The sequence below is a fragment of the Benincasa hispida genome, chromosome 5, assembly GCF_009727055.1.
Source record: "Benincasa hispida cultivar B227 chromosome 5, ASM972705v1, whole genome shotgun sequence".
Classification (NCBI taxonomy): Eukaryota; Viridiplantae; Streptophyta; class Magnoliopsida; order Cucurbitales; family Cucurbitaceae; genus Benincasa; species Benincasa hispida.
In genome coordinates, this window is record NC_052353.1 from 19,793,323 (window position 1) to 19,810,455 (window position 17,133).

At 33.5% G+C, this 17,133-nt stretch overlaps 1 protein-coding gene across 3 annotated transcripts in view; it reads left to right on the plus strand.

Moving 5' to 3' along the window:
- The window catches only part of LOC120077777 (cleavage and polyadenylation specificity factor subunit 1), a 61,319-nt gene that overhangs the window by 22,392 nt on the left and 21,794 nt on the right, over window positions 1-17,133 (plus strand). For all 3 annotated transcript variants that reach the window (XM_039031794.1, XM_039031795.1, XM_039031796.1), the window contains 4 exons: window positions 4,825-4,965; window positions 8,339-8,433; window positions 9,152-9,351; window positions 15,913-16,697. In XM_039031794.1, coding sequence (XP_038887722.1) covers window positions 4,825-4,965; window positions 8,339-8,433; window positions 9,152-9,351; window positions 15,913-16,697 — 1,221 coding nt within the window. The remainder of the gene's footprint in view (window positions 1-4,824; window positions 4,966-8,338; window positions 8,434-9,151; window positions 9,352-15,912; window positions 16,698-17,133) is intronic.

The window sequence follows — 17,133 nt, forward strand, 5'->3', positions numbered from 1 at the left end:
TGTGATATACAGGTTGAATTGTACAATGGTTCTTAACTAATAATAAATTTATTCTTATAAAAAAAAGTAATAATTAACTTATGCACATATTAATCTGTATAGCTCAACTGACAGTATTGGTTTATTCGAAAAAACATTAAGGATGCTCTTTTACTAATAAAGGATGGTGTACCATCAGTAACTTTATTCGTCAAGGATGCTCTTTTCTCTCTCCTTTCGCATTCCGATGCTTTCAGACTCCAGCTTCATTTGATTCCTTCATATTCGTCTTTTTTCTGCATTGGTTGTTTCTTCAGGATTTTCTCTTATTTTCGTCTTAGTTTGGTGCTCTCTCAGTGATATCGTGGAAGTTAAGAGCTGTTGTGTTTGGAATACTAGTGTATTCATTAAGAAAAGAACGGTTTCTTCCTTGAAGATATGACCAATAAGAATAGAATCTTTCTTTCTTTACCTCTTTGACGATGGTTTGAAGCAGTTTTCGTGGAATTTCTGCATCCTCAAGAAAGTTCAAGATGATTTTTGGGACTGTTTGGTCGTCTAAGTTTGATGCTTCTCATGGTTGGTTCTTTGAATGTGCTGTTTGACAGGCTACTGGAGGAAGGCAGAATCTTCGTGTTAGCTGTTGGTTTTGAGAAGAAAGGATGACTAGTTTTTTGGGAAATGGTTAAAGATTTTCTTGATGGAGCTATGGTAAAGAAAGGTTGGCTTGCCAATTCTTTTCTCGAAGTTTAGTCTTTTATGGAGGTTCTAATTTCACTAAAACAAAGTTGCATATGTGGTTAGTCAGATTCATGCTCATTCTGCTCTAGTCTCTAGAGTCTCTCTCCCTAAGAAATCAACTATTTGGGTTAGAAAAGAGAAAGAGGTATTGGACTTGCATTTTGAAGTTATTATCGTGGTCACCAAATTGTTAGCTAATCATTATTGGGATGAGGTTAAATTTTCTTTTGAGGATTATTTTCAGTCCCGTATTATCCTTAATCCATTCATGGATGATAGGGCCATGAATCCAAGATCAAGATGATGATGATTTCTCATATATTACTTTGAATAAAGATGGGAAAAATAATGGTGTGGTTTTAAATAAGAAAGGAAAATTACCAATAGGGAAAGATAATGATTTAAATGCTTGTTCTGACATTTCAGTGTGCAATCCGAGCCTTCCTTCTGATTGTAATCAAGAAAAGAATGTGAAGGGTTTTATTGATTTTAATGCTTCGAATTTAAATGGGCAGGAGGTTTTTAATCCTATCAGTTCCAAAGGTGCATTAAACTCAATTCTCTCTCATCCTCTTGCTACTAATGCAGTGCCTTCAAGAAGCAGCTCTCAATTATGATGATTCATCTCCTTCAAACGATGGAGTATCTCACCCAATCAGTCAGCAACTTTTCCCTCGAATTAATGAGTCAATGATTAACTACCATTTGTGGAATATGAAATTCTATTAACGCAAGTTGGTGAGTCCAAAGGGTATTTCCTTTCTACTATGCTTGGAAGAAACATCTCTCTATAATATCCGAACATTCTGAAGTAATTGTTGATCAATTGGAAGAGGATTATGCCGAAATATTGTTCCATTCTCCACGGTTGAACACTTCTCAGACTGATTTTCAGATCAAAGGCAAAATCCTAAGAAATTTTCTCAATCAGATATTTCTCTTCCAGGTTCCAATACTCATTTTATTCAAGGAATGTCTAACCCATCTTGCTCTCAAAACAACCCAAATACTGATCTCATTGACACTAACGAGGACTCGATCCTAAGTGCTAGTAGTGAAGAAATGGATTTTGTTATATCAACTGTTGAAACTGAGCAATGTTTAGATGAGCTCCCTATTCAGGCAATTGATACTTTATTTCAACTCATGGATGTAAATCAAGCTGTTCAAGCTGATCGGGACGAAAATTTAATTGATTCAATGTTATCCCCATCTCTCATTCTATCCAAATTTGCTAATATTGTTCCTAATTGTGATTTATAGTTGTGGCAAATTCTTTCTCAACCTCTAAAAGTTCCAGTCAAAGCTTCTTAGTGCTGGTAATTGCGGGGGTTTATTTTTATTTTTTTTATTATGTAGATAATTTCATGGAATATTCATGACTTCCTTAAAGAAATTTATACAGAATCTTCATCAAGATCTTGTGCTAATACAGGGAACAAAAAGAGTGAATATCAATCTTGTTTTCATTAAATCTATATGGGGTTCAATAGAGATTGGATGGGCACTTGTTGCATCATTGGTAATGTGGGATGAAAGGAGCACAAACATTTGTGGCCTGACATTTTTTATCATTGGGACGTTTCTTCTTGTTCATGGAACATTAGCTTTTGAAGATTGCTTAAAAATGATGATATTTCGGATTTTCAGCAGCTCCTTGGATGGTTACTAGGATAGAAAGTGATTGATAACTCAGGCTCTTGTCGTTGGTCTCTTGATGAATCGGGCAAGTTTTTCTGTGAAATCTTTATGAAAACACTTGGCAACACCTTCTCCTATTTGTTAAGAGGCGATGGTGGAATCTCTTCTCACCCTTCAACATCCAGTGGGTTCTCTTAGTTCATTTAAGGAGAATATCTTTCAAATATTGATTGGTCCAGCTGTGGTGCCAAAGTCCAAAGTTTTGTGGTCTATTGCAGTGAAAAATTTATTCTTTGAATTATGGTTTTAACACAATCAAAGAAGTTTCCATAACACTCTCCCTAGGGATGATTGATTTGATTCAACTCATCCAAAGGCCTCTTCTTAGTGTTCTCTTTCTAAACATTTCGCGGGATACTCTATTCAAAATATTTGCATTATTTGGAATGCTTTTATGTTTCCCTTGTAATTCACGTAGGTTAAGATATTTTGAATATTTGGCTGTTTCTTTATTATTCTCGTTTCTCCTTTTGGAGTTCTTGTATTTTTGAGAATTAGTCTATTTTCATTTTATCAATGAAAAATGTTTCATTCCTTTCAAAAAAAAAAAGAAAAAAAGAAAGAAAGAAAGAATATTTGGCTATTGCTTTATTGTTCTTGTTTCTCATTTTTTCTTCTATTTTTGAGCATTAGTTTCTTTTCATTTTATCAATAAAAATATAAAAATAAAAATTATGCATACATTAAATCTTAATTCTTGAAGCAAATAAAACATGCATAGTTTATGAGAAACTTATAATAAGATGAATCCATATGCGTTCCATTATGTATGAATGTAAATAAAACTATATGGTGAAATATTCTTATATGGATTATTATAAACAACAGCCTCAATACATCAGAAGATGCTGCAATAGAAGCTTCCTCATTCCAAGCTTATGCCATCAATTATTATCTGTGTGGATTTGGAAGATTAAAATTGTTCTTTTTTTAGATGTTCATTTGCTCTGGCTTGTTGGCACAAATTGTTTCAGATTTTTTGATTACATTGTGTATTTCCAATTAACTCAAGGAGCAATCCCCATCTTTTGGTCATTTCATGTTCACCATTGCTTTCAACATCTCATTTATTATGGGTTTATTGAGTAGAAGCTATCATTTAGAGATTTTGTTGGAATGCAATCATCAAATAGTTGAAAAGAAGCATCATTTTTGGGTTCACTGATTTGAATTTGCTATATTAAATGCTTCACAATGATTTTCTTCATCTAAGTTATTTGTTGGTTTTTCTATTCGGGATATATATATATATATATATATTTTAAAATTGGGTTGTTTTCATATTTTCAACTTGGTTTATTTTCACCTTTTTTTTTGTATCTTTGAACATGTGGTACTTTACATTATTTTAATGAAAGGTTCCGTTTCTTGGTTAAAAAAAAACTATAGGTTAAAGGTCTTAAAAGTTATTCTTATTCTCTTTTCTCTTGAAGAGTAAGTGGATTCTCAATATTCCATATTCAGCTGGTTAATTTATCGAAGGAAAACACAGTTCAGTTTTTGGTTGGCTCGTCTTTGAAATCTAAATCTGAATTATTATGGTCAAACTTGGTCAAAGCTATCCTCTTTGAGATTTGGTTTGAAGGAAATAAGAGAATTTTTCAGAATAAGCCTCTCCAATGGTCTGCTTGTTATGATTATGCTCAGGTTAAAGCTTGATTATGGTGCTTTATTTCCAAGCTCTTCATTCGATTTTCTATTCAAGACGTGTTCAAATTGAAATGCTTTTATCTTTCCAGCTTAGAATTGTTGCATCCTTTTTATTTTTTGCTCCCCTTTTGTATCGGTTTTGGTTTCATTGTATCTCGAGTATTAGCCTCTTTCATTAATGGACTATTTTCAAATATAGGAAAATGAGTCAACTTATTTACAAATATAGTAAAATATCATTGTCTATCAGTGATAGATATTGATACTGATAAATGTCTATCATTGTCTATCACTGATAAACAGTGATAATTTGCTATATTTGAAATATTTCTAGCAGTTTTATCATTTAAAAACATTTGCCCTTCATTAATTCAATTAAAAATCTGTTTCCTTTAAAAGAAGAAAAAACAGAGTAAGCAGAATTTTTATGACTACATTTTCATTGTGCAACTTGTTCAGTCCTTTGGTCTTCAATTTTATTTGAATTTGTATTTTAGATTTAAATTCCTGTCATGAACTTTGATTTCTGTTTCAATAGTTTGCAAATGATGCCAGTCCTATGACTGAACCATTGTTATTGGTTGGTTGTTAAGAACAATAAAACTATTGGTGTAATCAATTGAATAAATCCTTAAAAAGAAAGTGCTGGCTATCACCAAATGTTTTCTCGGTTTGGTGACAAGCTGACTTAACATACTGTGATTCTAATTGCCATATGAAACATTTTTATACGTGCATTTATGGGATTTTCAGGTTGAGCTGCCAGGTTGTAAAGGCATTTGGACTGTGTACCACAAAAATACTCGTGGTAGTGGTGCTGATTCTTCTAGAATGGTTCCAGATGATGATGAATATCATGCATATTTGATCATAAGCCTTGAGGCTCGTACAATGGTAATTTTTCTTTTTCTCTTAATTTTAAGGTAAAAACTGCACAAGTTGGGACTAGAAATAAGGACCTGGAGGCTGGAACTAAAACACAAGTAATGCACCTCTCCTCTACAACTGGAGCAAAGTGCAAACTTTATCTTTCTCTTTTTTGATTTGAGTTTAGCTTTCAGGTGTTTATAGGGTTTGGTGGTGAATTTATTTTCTCATGATTCTAAAAGTTATAGTGAACTCCACTTGCACTCCTCTAGACAACAAAACACAATGAATAGGTAAAAAAAAAAAAAAAAAAAAAAAGAAATCTGAAGAGAATAACCTTTTCACAAATAGTTCCCATTGAGTTTCTTTTGCAATTGATTTGCTTTCCTATGGCATTCTTTAAGGATGCTAAGTAGAAATGTCAAAGTCTGTAAGGGCGAGGGTGAGAGGATTTTTTGCAAGATAGTTGAGTACAAATGGGTACATCTTTTGCAAGTAAATTGCAAGCTCTGGATTTTTTTGCAAGATAGTTGTTCTATATCAGTCAAAGTCTCCTTTCAACAGCAAAAGGAATGCTGGATTACTAGTGTTTATTGGTGTGCTGCATATTTTCATTTGGCGATATGGAGTCTTGTTTCAAAATCAGACCTGGATGGAGGTCTAAGACATTTACCTTATAACTTTATCTCTCATGCTTAACTTTTGTTCTTGAAGTTTTTATGTCTCTTTATGTTTTGTTCACTCCTTTTCAGAGTTTGTATCTTTTGTGCAAGTATCTAATGAAGAATTTGTTTCTTGTTTTAAAAAAAATATATGGGTACATTTTTGCTATCCAAATTTGTGCCCACGCCATTGTTTCTCCTAGTTTGTTTTTTCATGTATCTTAAAATTCAAAAGCTTTGTTTTTCTTGGGGGCTACTTTCAATTGACGATGATGGAGAACTATCATGGGTTGGTCTAGTGGTCACTGAGGATGGAGGTAAATAAGTAAAAGACTTGGGACTTGGAGAGAATAGGTTCAAGTCGTGGTGGTTACCTACCTTGGATTTAATATCCACCTTAGTAATTGAATGTTGGAAGGTGAAATGATTGTCCTATGAGAATATTTTAGCTGAGTACAAGCTCAACACTCATATCTTGAAATTCATGTCCTCTTCCAATAATCTTCCTTGTCACAAGGTCCTAAACAAGTAATAACTAATATAAAATGATACATAACAATTAAAGTCACAAATGAATTTACTAATATAGTTAAAAGAAAATTGAGGTAAATGTAAAACAATAGAACAAATGACTAAGAAAGAGATGGATGAGGTTTGCTGTGCCAGATCCAAGAATAGAAGATTTTGATGCATTTGCTAATGTAACATTCGCAAGGGATGTAGATGACAAAAGGGTAGAATATAAATTGATTACCTATCATATGATAAGTAGAGTCTAAGACCTATGTGGTAGAGGACGAAAAAAAAGACAACAATTCATGTTACCTAAACCAACAATGACTTGATAGATGTATGCGCGGATGATGAAGAATATGCTTTTGATGATTTCTGGTTCTGTTGAAATTTATCAAACTCATCTAGAGAATTAACAAATAGCTTCTTTGATGAACCCAAGATGGATGGAGTCCTCAATTGAACCACATTAGATTTCCTTACAACTTTAATTCTGTCGTAGGTCAAGGATGATTATATAAACACAAAATCTAATCAAAATAATGAAGTTAGACAACCACATTAGATATCCCTGATTGTGATGGTGTATACATGTATGTATAAGAAGGGAGGGATTACACGAGAGAGGTCGTTGGTTATGTGGTGATGTAAGAAGAATTCCTGAAGGAAAAATATTATTCATTAGTTGCCCATACATGAGGAGGAAGACTCCTATTTATATAGTTTTTAATACAAGTGGGGGTAAAAAGGGAATTAATCCAGACTTTTAAGTTTTACCCAATTACTCAATTAGCCACATTCTTCCTTACATCATGTGGGCCCTAGAAATATTGTTAGTAGGCCTTGAGAGTTATACGTTTACATATATACTGTTTTTCTGTCTGTAGGGGGCATCTTTTTGGCTGTAAACCGAGATTGGGTTCTCTTATGAGAATTGGGAGAGGTTGGGGAGCTCTTGAATCCTTCTCCATTGCTGTTGATAAATAAAATTGAGGCGAAGGGCCCAAGGCCCTATCAAAAGGACAAAAAGACCAATAAGCTATATATACATCCATACAACACTACTCAAAATACATTTTCTAGGCACTCGTCTGTGTATATATATATAGATGAGTGCCTAGCAAATTCATTTTGAGTAGTGTTGAATCTACTTTTGAGTTCATGGAAACTATTATTGATGATATTGGTGCAAAAGATTTTTTGGTGATGATTTAGTCTCATTATTTCAAGAAAGTGACGGAGAGATTTCTCATTCCTTCATCAGTGCCTAGCAAATATGCTTCTCTTATTGAACCTTGTGGTCTTGAGTTGTATAAAATTCTTCCCCTCCATTTCCAAGGCATTCGTTATTCATGTTTGTGCAACATCGCTAGTTAGAGATAAACTAGGATAATTAGTATGGTTATTAGAAGGGGGATATTAGTGAATAGTTAGTAAGTTTGTTAGTGCTTTTAGTTATAAATAGAGGGTGAGGGTTGGGAGCAAGGTGTGGACCATTTTAGTAGGATTTCAAATGTGGGAATTTTGGGAGAGTGTAGCCCTCTCGAAAGGCTACATTATTTTATTTTTTTTTTTTTTTTGGATATTGGGATGTATTTCTATCTTTTAATGTTCTTTGTTCTTGAGTTTTCTCAGTTTGATTACTCTATTGTATTTTTTTATTTGGGTTCAGTGGTTTCTGCTTGATGTTTTGAGGCCTAGTTCTGCTTTTCTCTTGGTATTTGTTCTTTATAACTGGGGCTCAGATCTTAGAGTTTTTCTCAGGTGTTGTCTATGGTTTGGTTTTCAGAGTGCTGTCTTTTGTGTTAAGTTTAGTCTTTTAGGCTCTCCCTTTGCTAGTTTCTTTTGTTCAGTTCGTTTGGTGTCTTTTGTTGTGGAAGTTATTTTCTGTAATTTGTATTTTGTTCTTTCTTGGTTGTCTTTAGTGGTTTCTTTGTGTTAGTCTCTTTTCATTTGTTGGGTCTTCTACATAATTCAAGCCCACAAGTGGAAGGGGTAGGTGGTATTATATTAAATTTACCTTCACCCATAAGTTTAAGTTTTTGATCGATCGGTGATTTAATAATTGTCTATTTTTCATAATACATAGATGAGCATTTAACTAAGGGTTGTTAAATAACAAGACAAATAGTAGACTATCTACATCAATGCACAATGTACACTAGCAGTGACCAATATATTTGTATGAATGTTCGTTCTCAATGTTATAACCATTGTATTGGCAGGTGCTTGAAACTGGAGATCTCCTGACTGAAGTCACTGAGAGTGTTGACTACTTTGTACAAGGGAGAACAGTTGCTGCAGGCAACTTGTTTGGAAGGTGAGTGCAACCGTATTTCAGTTATGTAAAATAGCTAATATGTGCTACATGATATTCTAGGATGTCAACTTTTATGATGTTCTGAAAATAGCGCTATCAACATGCACTAGGCAAAGGTTTAAGTAGAACACTAAAATTTTATTCTTCAAAAGGTAAGGAACTTCTAGACTCTATACCAAGGATTTTGAAAATTAAAGGAAATTCTAAAACTAAGATAAAATTTCCAAAAATAGTTTCCTATGCTAGAAAGGAAATCAAATGAAGCAAATAAAATCCTCCAATCAAAAGTCATCCTTGAAATCTAACAAATTAATAAATAAAAGCTTACTTTATCTTGAATGTTTATATAGCAGGTTATATTTTAAAGCTAGGTATCGAGAATGATTTTTCTTATTCCAACATGATGAGAGACTCGATATATATTCTCATATGTGCTGGAGTTATGCTATCAATCTAAACCTATATGTAAAGAATAAAATTACACAATATACAAGGAATGAAACTGAATTAATTCTCAAATTACAGCTGAATGAGTTAGCGTGATTTTCTGCCCATTATTTTATGATAAATAATAATGATTTTTATTTTTATTTTTATTTATTTTTTGGTTTGTCTATAATCTGTTTCTTTATTTCATTATCGTTGTTGGGTAATGTTTCTTTTGAAGAACAGTAAGGTTCTTTTTTTCAATGTTTTGATCTCTTGTTTGCCTCTTTAGGCGTCGAGTTATCCAGGTCTATGAAAGTGGTGCACGGATTTTGGATGGGTCTTTTATGACTCAAGATTTGAACTTGGTAGTCACTAGCAATGAATCTGGAAATGGTTCTGAAGGTTGTTGTACTGTGTTATCTGCATCTATTAGTGATCCATATGTCTTGCTGACTATGACGGATGGGAGTATTCGATTACTTGTTGGAGGTATGTTGAAGGATCTTTAAATTGTGAAATGGAGACAATATATATCACATTAGATTTGTTTACGTGTGTTGATATAGTTTAATTTACCACAAGCCATTAACTCAAGTTTTTTGGTCAATCGATGATTTAACAAGATTGTATATTGATTTTATATTGTCTCGTTAGGTGCTTCTTGCTAAGAGTCGTGTTTGCTCAACTAAATTTTTTTCTTTGTTAACAAGAGTGGTGCTTCATAGTTATCGGTAGTAGGGGTGTTCATGGGTTGGGTTGGGTTGGGTTGAAGATTTTTAGACTCAACCCAATTGTTCGGGTTGTAAATTTTTTCAACCCAAATAACCCTTATTAAAAAATGAACCCAACCCAACCCAACCATAAAATATTTGGGTTGGGTTGGTTCGGGTTAATCGGGTCATTTATTTAAAATTTTGTTCTAAAAAGAAGCAAAACGTAAATATGTAAAAATCTAATTTAATTATTTTCATATATTGAATTAAGATTAACAACTCAATTTCAATTTATATGGTGAAAATTTTCTTTCTAAAGTGCAAAGAAACTACTTTTAAGAGTTATTGAAGAATAAATTATTAAAAAAATATTGGAATTAAATAAAATTAAAATCAACATATGTATAAACAATTGTGTTATAAGTAATAAAAAAATATATTTAAAAGTTAATAATAAATTCGGATTGGTTCGGATGATTGGTTTGAGTTAAATTAGGTGAACCCATAAACCAACCCAACCCAACCCATAAAATTTTCATTTATTTAAGCACAACCCAACCCAAACTGCACAGGTTGGATTGGGTTGATCGGTTTTTTCAGGTCATCGGATTTTTTGAACACTCCTAGTTATCGGTGGAAGAACAACCCCGTGTCTATGGACCAAGCATGGTTTAATGATGGAGCACAAAGGAGTAAAATTGATGCCTAAAGCTTGGAATCTTGAGGCTTTTGGTAACCTAACCAACGAGAAGGCATCTCTCACTTAGGAGATCTCCATTGATTGATTTTGTTAGATTTCCTTTATAACTTTGTAATATTAGATTTGTATATTTATCATATATATTGGTAAGAATTTTTTGTTCTTGGTAGTTGGTCTATATTCTATGTAAGAAAACCTTGTATTTTTTTTTTTTTTTTAAGAAACAAGAAAGAACTTCCCATTGAAATGAAAAGGATTAAAAGTTTAGAAGATACAAACTCTTCCAACGAGAGAGAAAAAAAGATGCGATTGACAAATACAACCAAATAGAGATGAACTTTCAAACAACTTCGACTTGCAAGTCCTCCAAGTTTTGAAAGAACAAAAGATACAACAAAACTATCAAAGAAACCCGAAAAGCAACCACCAACCAATGAAAACAATAGACCAATACAGAGAAAACTGAAAACTCTTTAACAATGTCTGAACTAAAACTTTGATGAAAGAAGCTTTTGATGAACCATCACCAAGAAACTTGAAAAGAAAACCTTCTCCTAACACTCTAAGATCTTCCAATCGAAGAACGAAATAGAGCCTAACAAGTAATATTAACCCTCCACCATGTAAAACTTCCAAAAGTAGTGAACAAGAAGCTAACCACCCTTTATAAAGCAACCCCAGAAAGGGTACACAATCTCTAATAATCGAAGCAGAAATCCAATTATGATTGACAAACAAGTTACAACTCCTTAAAACTTTACGAGAGGGGAAATATAGTGACTTTTTTGAGGTGTAAACCACACGCCTTAATTAAAAATGAAATCTTTGAAGGAACTGAGGAAGGAATTATAACTGGCTCTTCTTGGACATCATCCTTAAATAGCGTCTCAAAAACATCAGCAAATGAGTCCACAAGATCAGGATCTTTTTAACACTCTTTCTTCTAAAAATGCTCCACACTACTCAAACCAACTTTGGAATCTCCATCGAAATCAAATGCATGAATAAGTGTAGAAAGGACAGGTTCCATAGGAGAAAAAAGCAAATAACCCCTTTAATTAGGTTAACATTATCTCCAGAAGAAGAAATAATTGACTGACTGAATGACTCAGAGGAGCAAGATGCTTGTCGATACGACACATTTTCTTGAGGCAAAATCTCATGATTTGACGATGCCATCAATCTTACAGAAGATTCTTCCAAAATATATGCGTTAAAATCTGAGTTTTGTGAACTAGAGAGGGAATTGCCTTCTGTGAACAAAAAAGGAGGATATGGTTCAAATCAGCAGGCTGTAAAAAATTCAAATCTTATGGATTTAACAATCGATCATTGTGCTGAATTTCTAAAATAGGAGATAAACATACATCACCCTTATAAAGCTTCTCAAAAAGCAAATTGAATCCGTGTTGACGCTTTTTTTTCCCTCCTGAAAAGGAAACAAAGCTTTTCATTAAAATAATGAAATGATACTAATGCTCAAAGTACAAAGACAGTAATAAAATAGAAAGCTTTTGATCAATGAGTATAAGAACTAATCAGAAAACAATAACATTCCAAAAACATAAATCTTCAATAGAGAATCTTGCAAAAGACTTGGAAGGAGAGCACCAAGAATAGACCTTAATCCGAGCAAGCTCAAACCAATTAAACCGAGGAACAGACACTGACTTGGGAAAAAAAATATTGAAAAAAACCTCAATGACCATAGCAACTGAGAGCTTGTTTTATCCCTTTGTAAATCCACAGGATTTGAAAAATGTACAGCAGATAAATCCCCATGAATAATATCTAGAAGATCTATTAAATATATATCACCGAAATGAAGTGAAAATTTTTCAAATTTTGCATAAAAAATCTCAACCTTAGCTGGAATAAGCCCACAAAGATTCTTCTTAACTTCAATTTTAGCAGTATAACAGTTAATGAAATTGAGTGTATTGGAAGAAATGCAAACCAAGCCTCCAAAATGCTGGCCAATAGCTTCAAAGCAATCTTTTCCAATAAGGCGAAGGAAGATTCTTCAAAGCACCAATCGCCATAACCTTCAATTAGCTTTGGATGAGAATGCTCCTCTTGTGACCAATTTTCAGATGAAAATTCCCAACTTGTCTCCACTTACCATCCAAAATTCAAATCTAAAAAGTCATTGCCTATTTTAATATTGCTTCATCATCCATGAATGGATTGAGAAAAATCTTGAATTGAAAACAGAGTCAAAGCAATTTTATCAGAAATTTGGTTGGAGAGAAATTAGCATATCTTTCAAGACAAGTTGCTTTATTGGTTTGATCAATTTGAGATTGCTAGAGTCAAATCTTCTTCTTGGTGGTCCATTTCCAAGAAATTCTCCGATTATTCAGTTCAAGATGTTTGTTTTAATTGGAATGCTTTCGTTTAATCTATGTAATTATATCTTTATGACATAAAGTATTCTATTGTCATTATCATATTTTGTTTTGGGATGTGATGAGGGTACTATGGGTATGTCGATCTAGTTGAGATAGCCAGGTGTACCTGCTAATCCTTAATTCTAGTTCTAGTTCTAGTTCTAGTTCTTGTTATTTTGTTGTATCTTTGTAATTTGAGCATTAGTCTCTTTTCATTTCATCAATGAAAAGTATTGTTTCCTTTTTTTTTTAATAAAAAAATTGAATATTCTTTAAAGAACCGTGAGCTAACAATCAATTAAAGGTCTTATTTCATTGTTTCTGTTTTCAGAAGAAAAATGAAAATAGTGAGCCAACGATCTGGAAACCACACAAAGTGACTGAAAATTCAGATCATCATCACTGTCTTTTCTCAGCCAAAAAGAAGAAACCTTATCCTGAAAATTTTCTACTACTTTCAAGGGATTAAGAGAATCAAACTTTAATTGCAACTTGTTCTCCAGAGATGGGAGGAAATCCTTTTCCATTTCCCGAAAACCCATCCAACCTTTTTTATCGAAGTGAGTCAGAACTTGCACAATCGCCAGCCAGAAGATGATCTAAATTTGGACAAGTGAATAGCCGTGAAGTCATCTTTAAATTTCTCTTGAACCATAGCAACTTCGAACCAACAAAGAAGAGGAGCTGAAAAAGGAACTTGCTGGTTACGTCCCATCTCTTCCATATAAATCAGACTCAGACCATTATCACCCCTAATTCTCCCTACATCAATTATACTCATCCTCGAATTTCATAAAGAAAAAGAAAATGGAAGGAAGCAAACATACGCCCAGAATCAAATAACTTTTTCCTACGAATAGAAAATACTTGAGAATGTTTTCAATCCATCAAAGAACCAATTTAGTGGCTTATGTTATTGACTACTTGGCTTCCTGAAATTTTCTAAATGCAGGAATAACATGCTTTCTTGATTTTCTAGTGACTTTAGAAAATTATGTTATAATTTGTAGAGAGTATTATGGCGCAAGAGAGTATTCATGGAAGCGGATATAATTGGTATACTTCGGGTAAATTTGGAAGAGGTCTTTGAAGTTCTTGGATCAACATTTCTGGAGTTTGGTTACGAGTAGACTATCTTGCTTCTTTTAAACTTGGCAATGGCAGTAGGATTTTTTTTTTGGCAAGATACTTGGATGAATACTTCTTTGAGTTCTCTTTTCCCAAGTTTACTTGGAATTGCTTCTCATCCCAAAGGCTCCATCCTAAATCATTGGGATCCAGTTACTCAGTCATGGTCAATCACGTTTGGAAGATTTTTGAAGGAAGATGAAGTGCTGGAGTTTTAACGGTTATTGGCATCTTTAGAGAGGGCCAAAGGGTGATTGATAGACAAGATACTAAGAGCTGGAAATTGGATTCTTTAGGTTCCTTTTCTGTTAATTCTCTTTTTGAACATTTGGTGATGTCGCCTCCCATAGATAATATGTTGTATAAAGCTTTGTGGAAATCAAGCTATCCAAGGAGAGTTATCATCATTATTTGGGTTGTGATTTTTGGGGTGCTTAGTTGTTCAAAGACTCTTCAAAGGAAGCTTCCAAGTCCTTCGATTTTGCCCTTAGTTAGTCCTCTTTGTTAGGTGGATAATGAAGACTCTCTACATCTTTTCTTTGAATGTTGTTATTCCATAGAACATTGGAGGAAACTTACTTTTCTTATGTTCAACTTTCTATGGGTTTTGAGTGATAACTTCAAGTCCAATGTCATCTGGCTTTTAGTGGGCCCTTCCTTAAAAGCTCAATCTTGGACTTTGTGAGCTAATGTGGTCAAAGCTGTTCTTTCTGAAATCTGGTTTGAGAAGAATCAAATGCATTTTTCATGATAAACCACTTCCTTGGTTTGATCATTATGAGATTGCTCAAGTTAAAGCTTCTACATGGTGCTCTCTCCAAATATTTTGCAGATTACTAAATTCAAGATATTTTTCTAAACTGGCTTCTATCTCTTCAAATATTTAAATCTTTGTTTAGTCTTGTATTACTCTTTTTGTACTGGCGAGTTTGAGTTTTATGTTTTGTTTCCTATTTTGTACTTTGAGCCTTAGACTTATTTCATTAATTCAAGGAAAAGCTTTGTTTCTGTTTTAAAGAAAAAGACAAATGTTAACAAGGAGTTCATCCTTTATTTCCGACACTGCTCGAATCGAACTGAAAGAAAAATGATTCAAATTGTGGTTTTGAATAAAAAATTGTTTGTATTGTATGATTCAAGATACTGTATTATATGACGTGTTCTTGAATTGGATTGTTTCAATTCATGAATCAGTAAATCTAAGAAAACACAGGCAAAATATTATTTTTGGGTTGTAGTGTTGTTTGAGCCGAAGAAGAAGGCCTCGTGAAGCAGTTAGTGACAATGTAGCATGGACAAAAAATCCCAGAACATGAATTCTTGGCTCGCTGGTGATTAGATGAAAAATTGAAAATGAAAGATGAATTGAAGAATGTTGAATAAGATAAAAGAGGAGGATAGGGTTTCTCGTTGAAGAAGAAAGCGAATGCACAAGAAAAAACAAATGAGGAAAATGAAATGACTGTTTGATTTGCGATACTTGATAGTCGGGACAAAATATTTTATTATAACAAAAAATATTCAAAATATCATTTAAAGCATACATCTTCCATTCTCTCTCTCAAACACATGCCATTTATCAAAGCTGATGAAACCTTTCATTTTCTTCAATCTTGGCAACTTGATAAATTTTATTTATTTTTTAATTACATTTTTGTTTTTTTCCCCTGCCAAATGATCTTGAAGTCAATGACTGATGTTAGTTGATGTTTTTCCATGCTTATTTTGAAGTTGGTTGATGTTTTCTTTTCTTGGATATTTGTAACTTTGAAGTTAGTTTATGTTTTAAATTTATTTTGGAGTTATTTATTGTTTGAGTATTTATTTCTCTGTTTTAAGCTTTGCAATTTATATTTATATTTAAATGGTATTTATCGAATTGAATCTTAATATACACAATACATAGCAATACAGGGATTTCAATACGCGTTCCATTTCAGAAGTTAACAATTATGTCACATGTCCTTGTCTATGTTTCTTGGGTTAAAACTTGTTTATTGTATAAGATCTTTGATGTTGTTTATCTTTTATATAAGGATAAGGGAATATTATGGTTCTCATTTATGTTTGAAATGTTCTGTTTCGTGTCAACATTTCATGTGGTTTCCTTTTGTCACAGATCCATCTTCTTGCTCAGTTTCTGTATCTGCACCAGCTGCCTTTGGTAGTTCAAGAAAATGTGTATCTTGTTGTACTCTTTATCACGATAAGGGCATTGAGCCATGGCTTCGGAAGACAAGTACAGATGCATGGCTTTCTACCGGAATTGGTGAGACAATTGATGGTACCGATGGCTCAGTCCAAGATCAGGGGGACATATATTGTGTTGCTTGTTATGATAGTGGAGACCTTGAAATATTTGACGTACCTAATTTCATTAGCGTTTTCTATGTGGATAAATTTGTTTCTGGAAAATCACATTTAGTTGATTTTCAAGTGTCAGACATGCAGAAAAATTCTGAGAAGGTTGATCAAAATTCTCAGGAATTGATTAGCCATGGTAGGAACGAAAGTTCACAAAATATGAAGGTTGTTGAGGTAGCCATGCAGAGGTGGTCAGGGCAGCATAGCCGCCCATTTCTTTTTGGAATATTGACAGATGGGACAATCCTTTGTTACCATGCTTATTTATTTGAAAGTACAGACAGTGCCTCTAAAATTGATGATTCGGTTTCCATGGAAAATTCTGTTAGCTCAAGCAATATGAGTTCTTCTAGGTTAAGAAATTTGAGATTTGTTCGTGTCCCCTTGGACATACAAGGAAGGGATGATATGCCAAATGGAACCTTGTCTCGTAGATTATCTATTTTCAAGAATATTTCTGGTTATCAGGGGCTATTTCTCTGTGGGTCAAGACCTGCTTGGTTTATGGTGTTTAGAGAACGGCTTCGAGTTCACCCTCAGGTATTTGTCTAATCTATTTCTAATATTGCATAAGATCTAGAAAGCATGAGGTGTTGGCATTCTTTTTGTTGTAATATTGTTCTGAAATATCAGTTAATTAGTTGTGCTTCATTTAGTCTTGCTCATGCGAAGGAATACCACTGGATCAATCATTTTTGTTTGATGTCGGCAAGTTGCTGTACCACCCAACTTGGATTCCTTGGGAAAATCTATCAACTACTTTAATGTTTTTTATTTGCGGGTCAGTGACAAGTCAAAAATTTCATTTTGTACTTGGGTTGGTTATTGTTATGAGCTATAAAGCACCGACACTCCTAAGATGGCCAAGTGTCAGTGTCGGACACGTGTCCGACACCGACACGTCTCGACACGCCTCCGACATGTGTCCGACACGCCAGCTAGCGTGTCGAATATTTTATTATTTTTTTAAATTTCC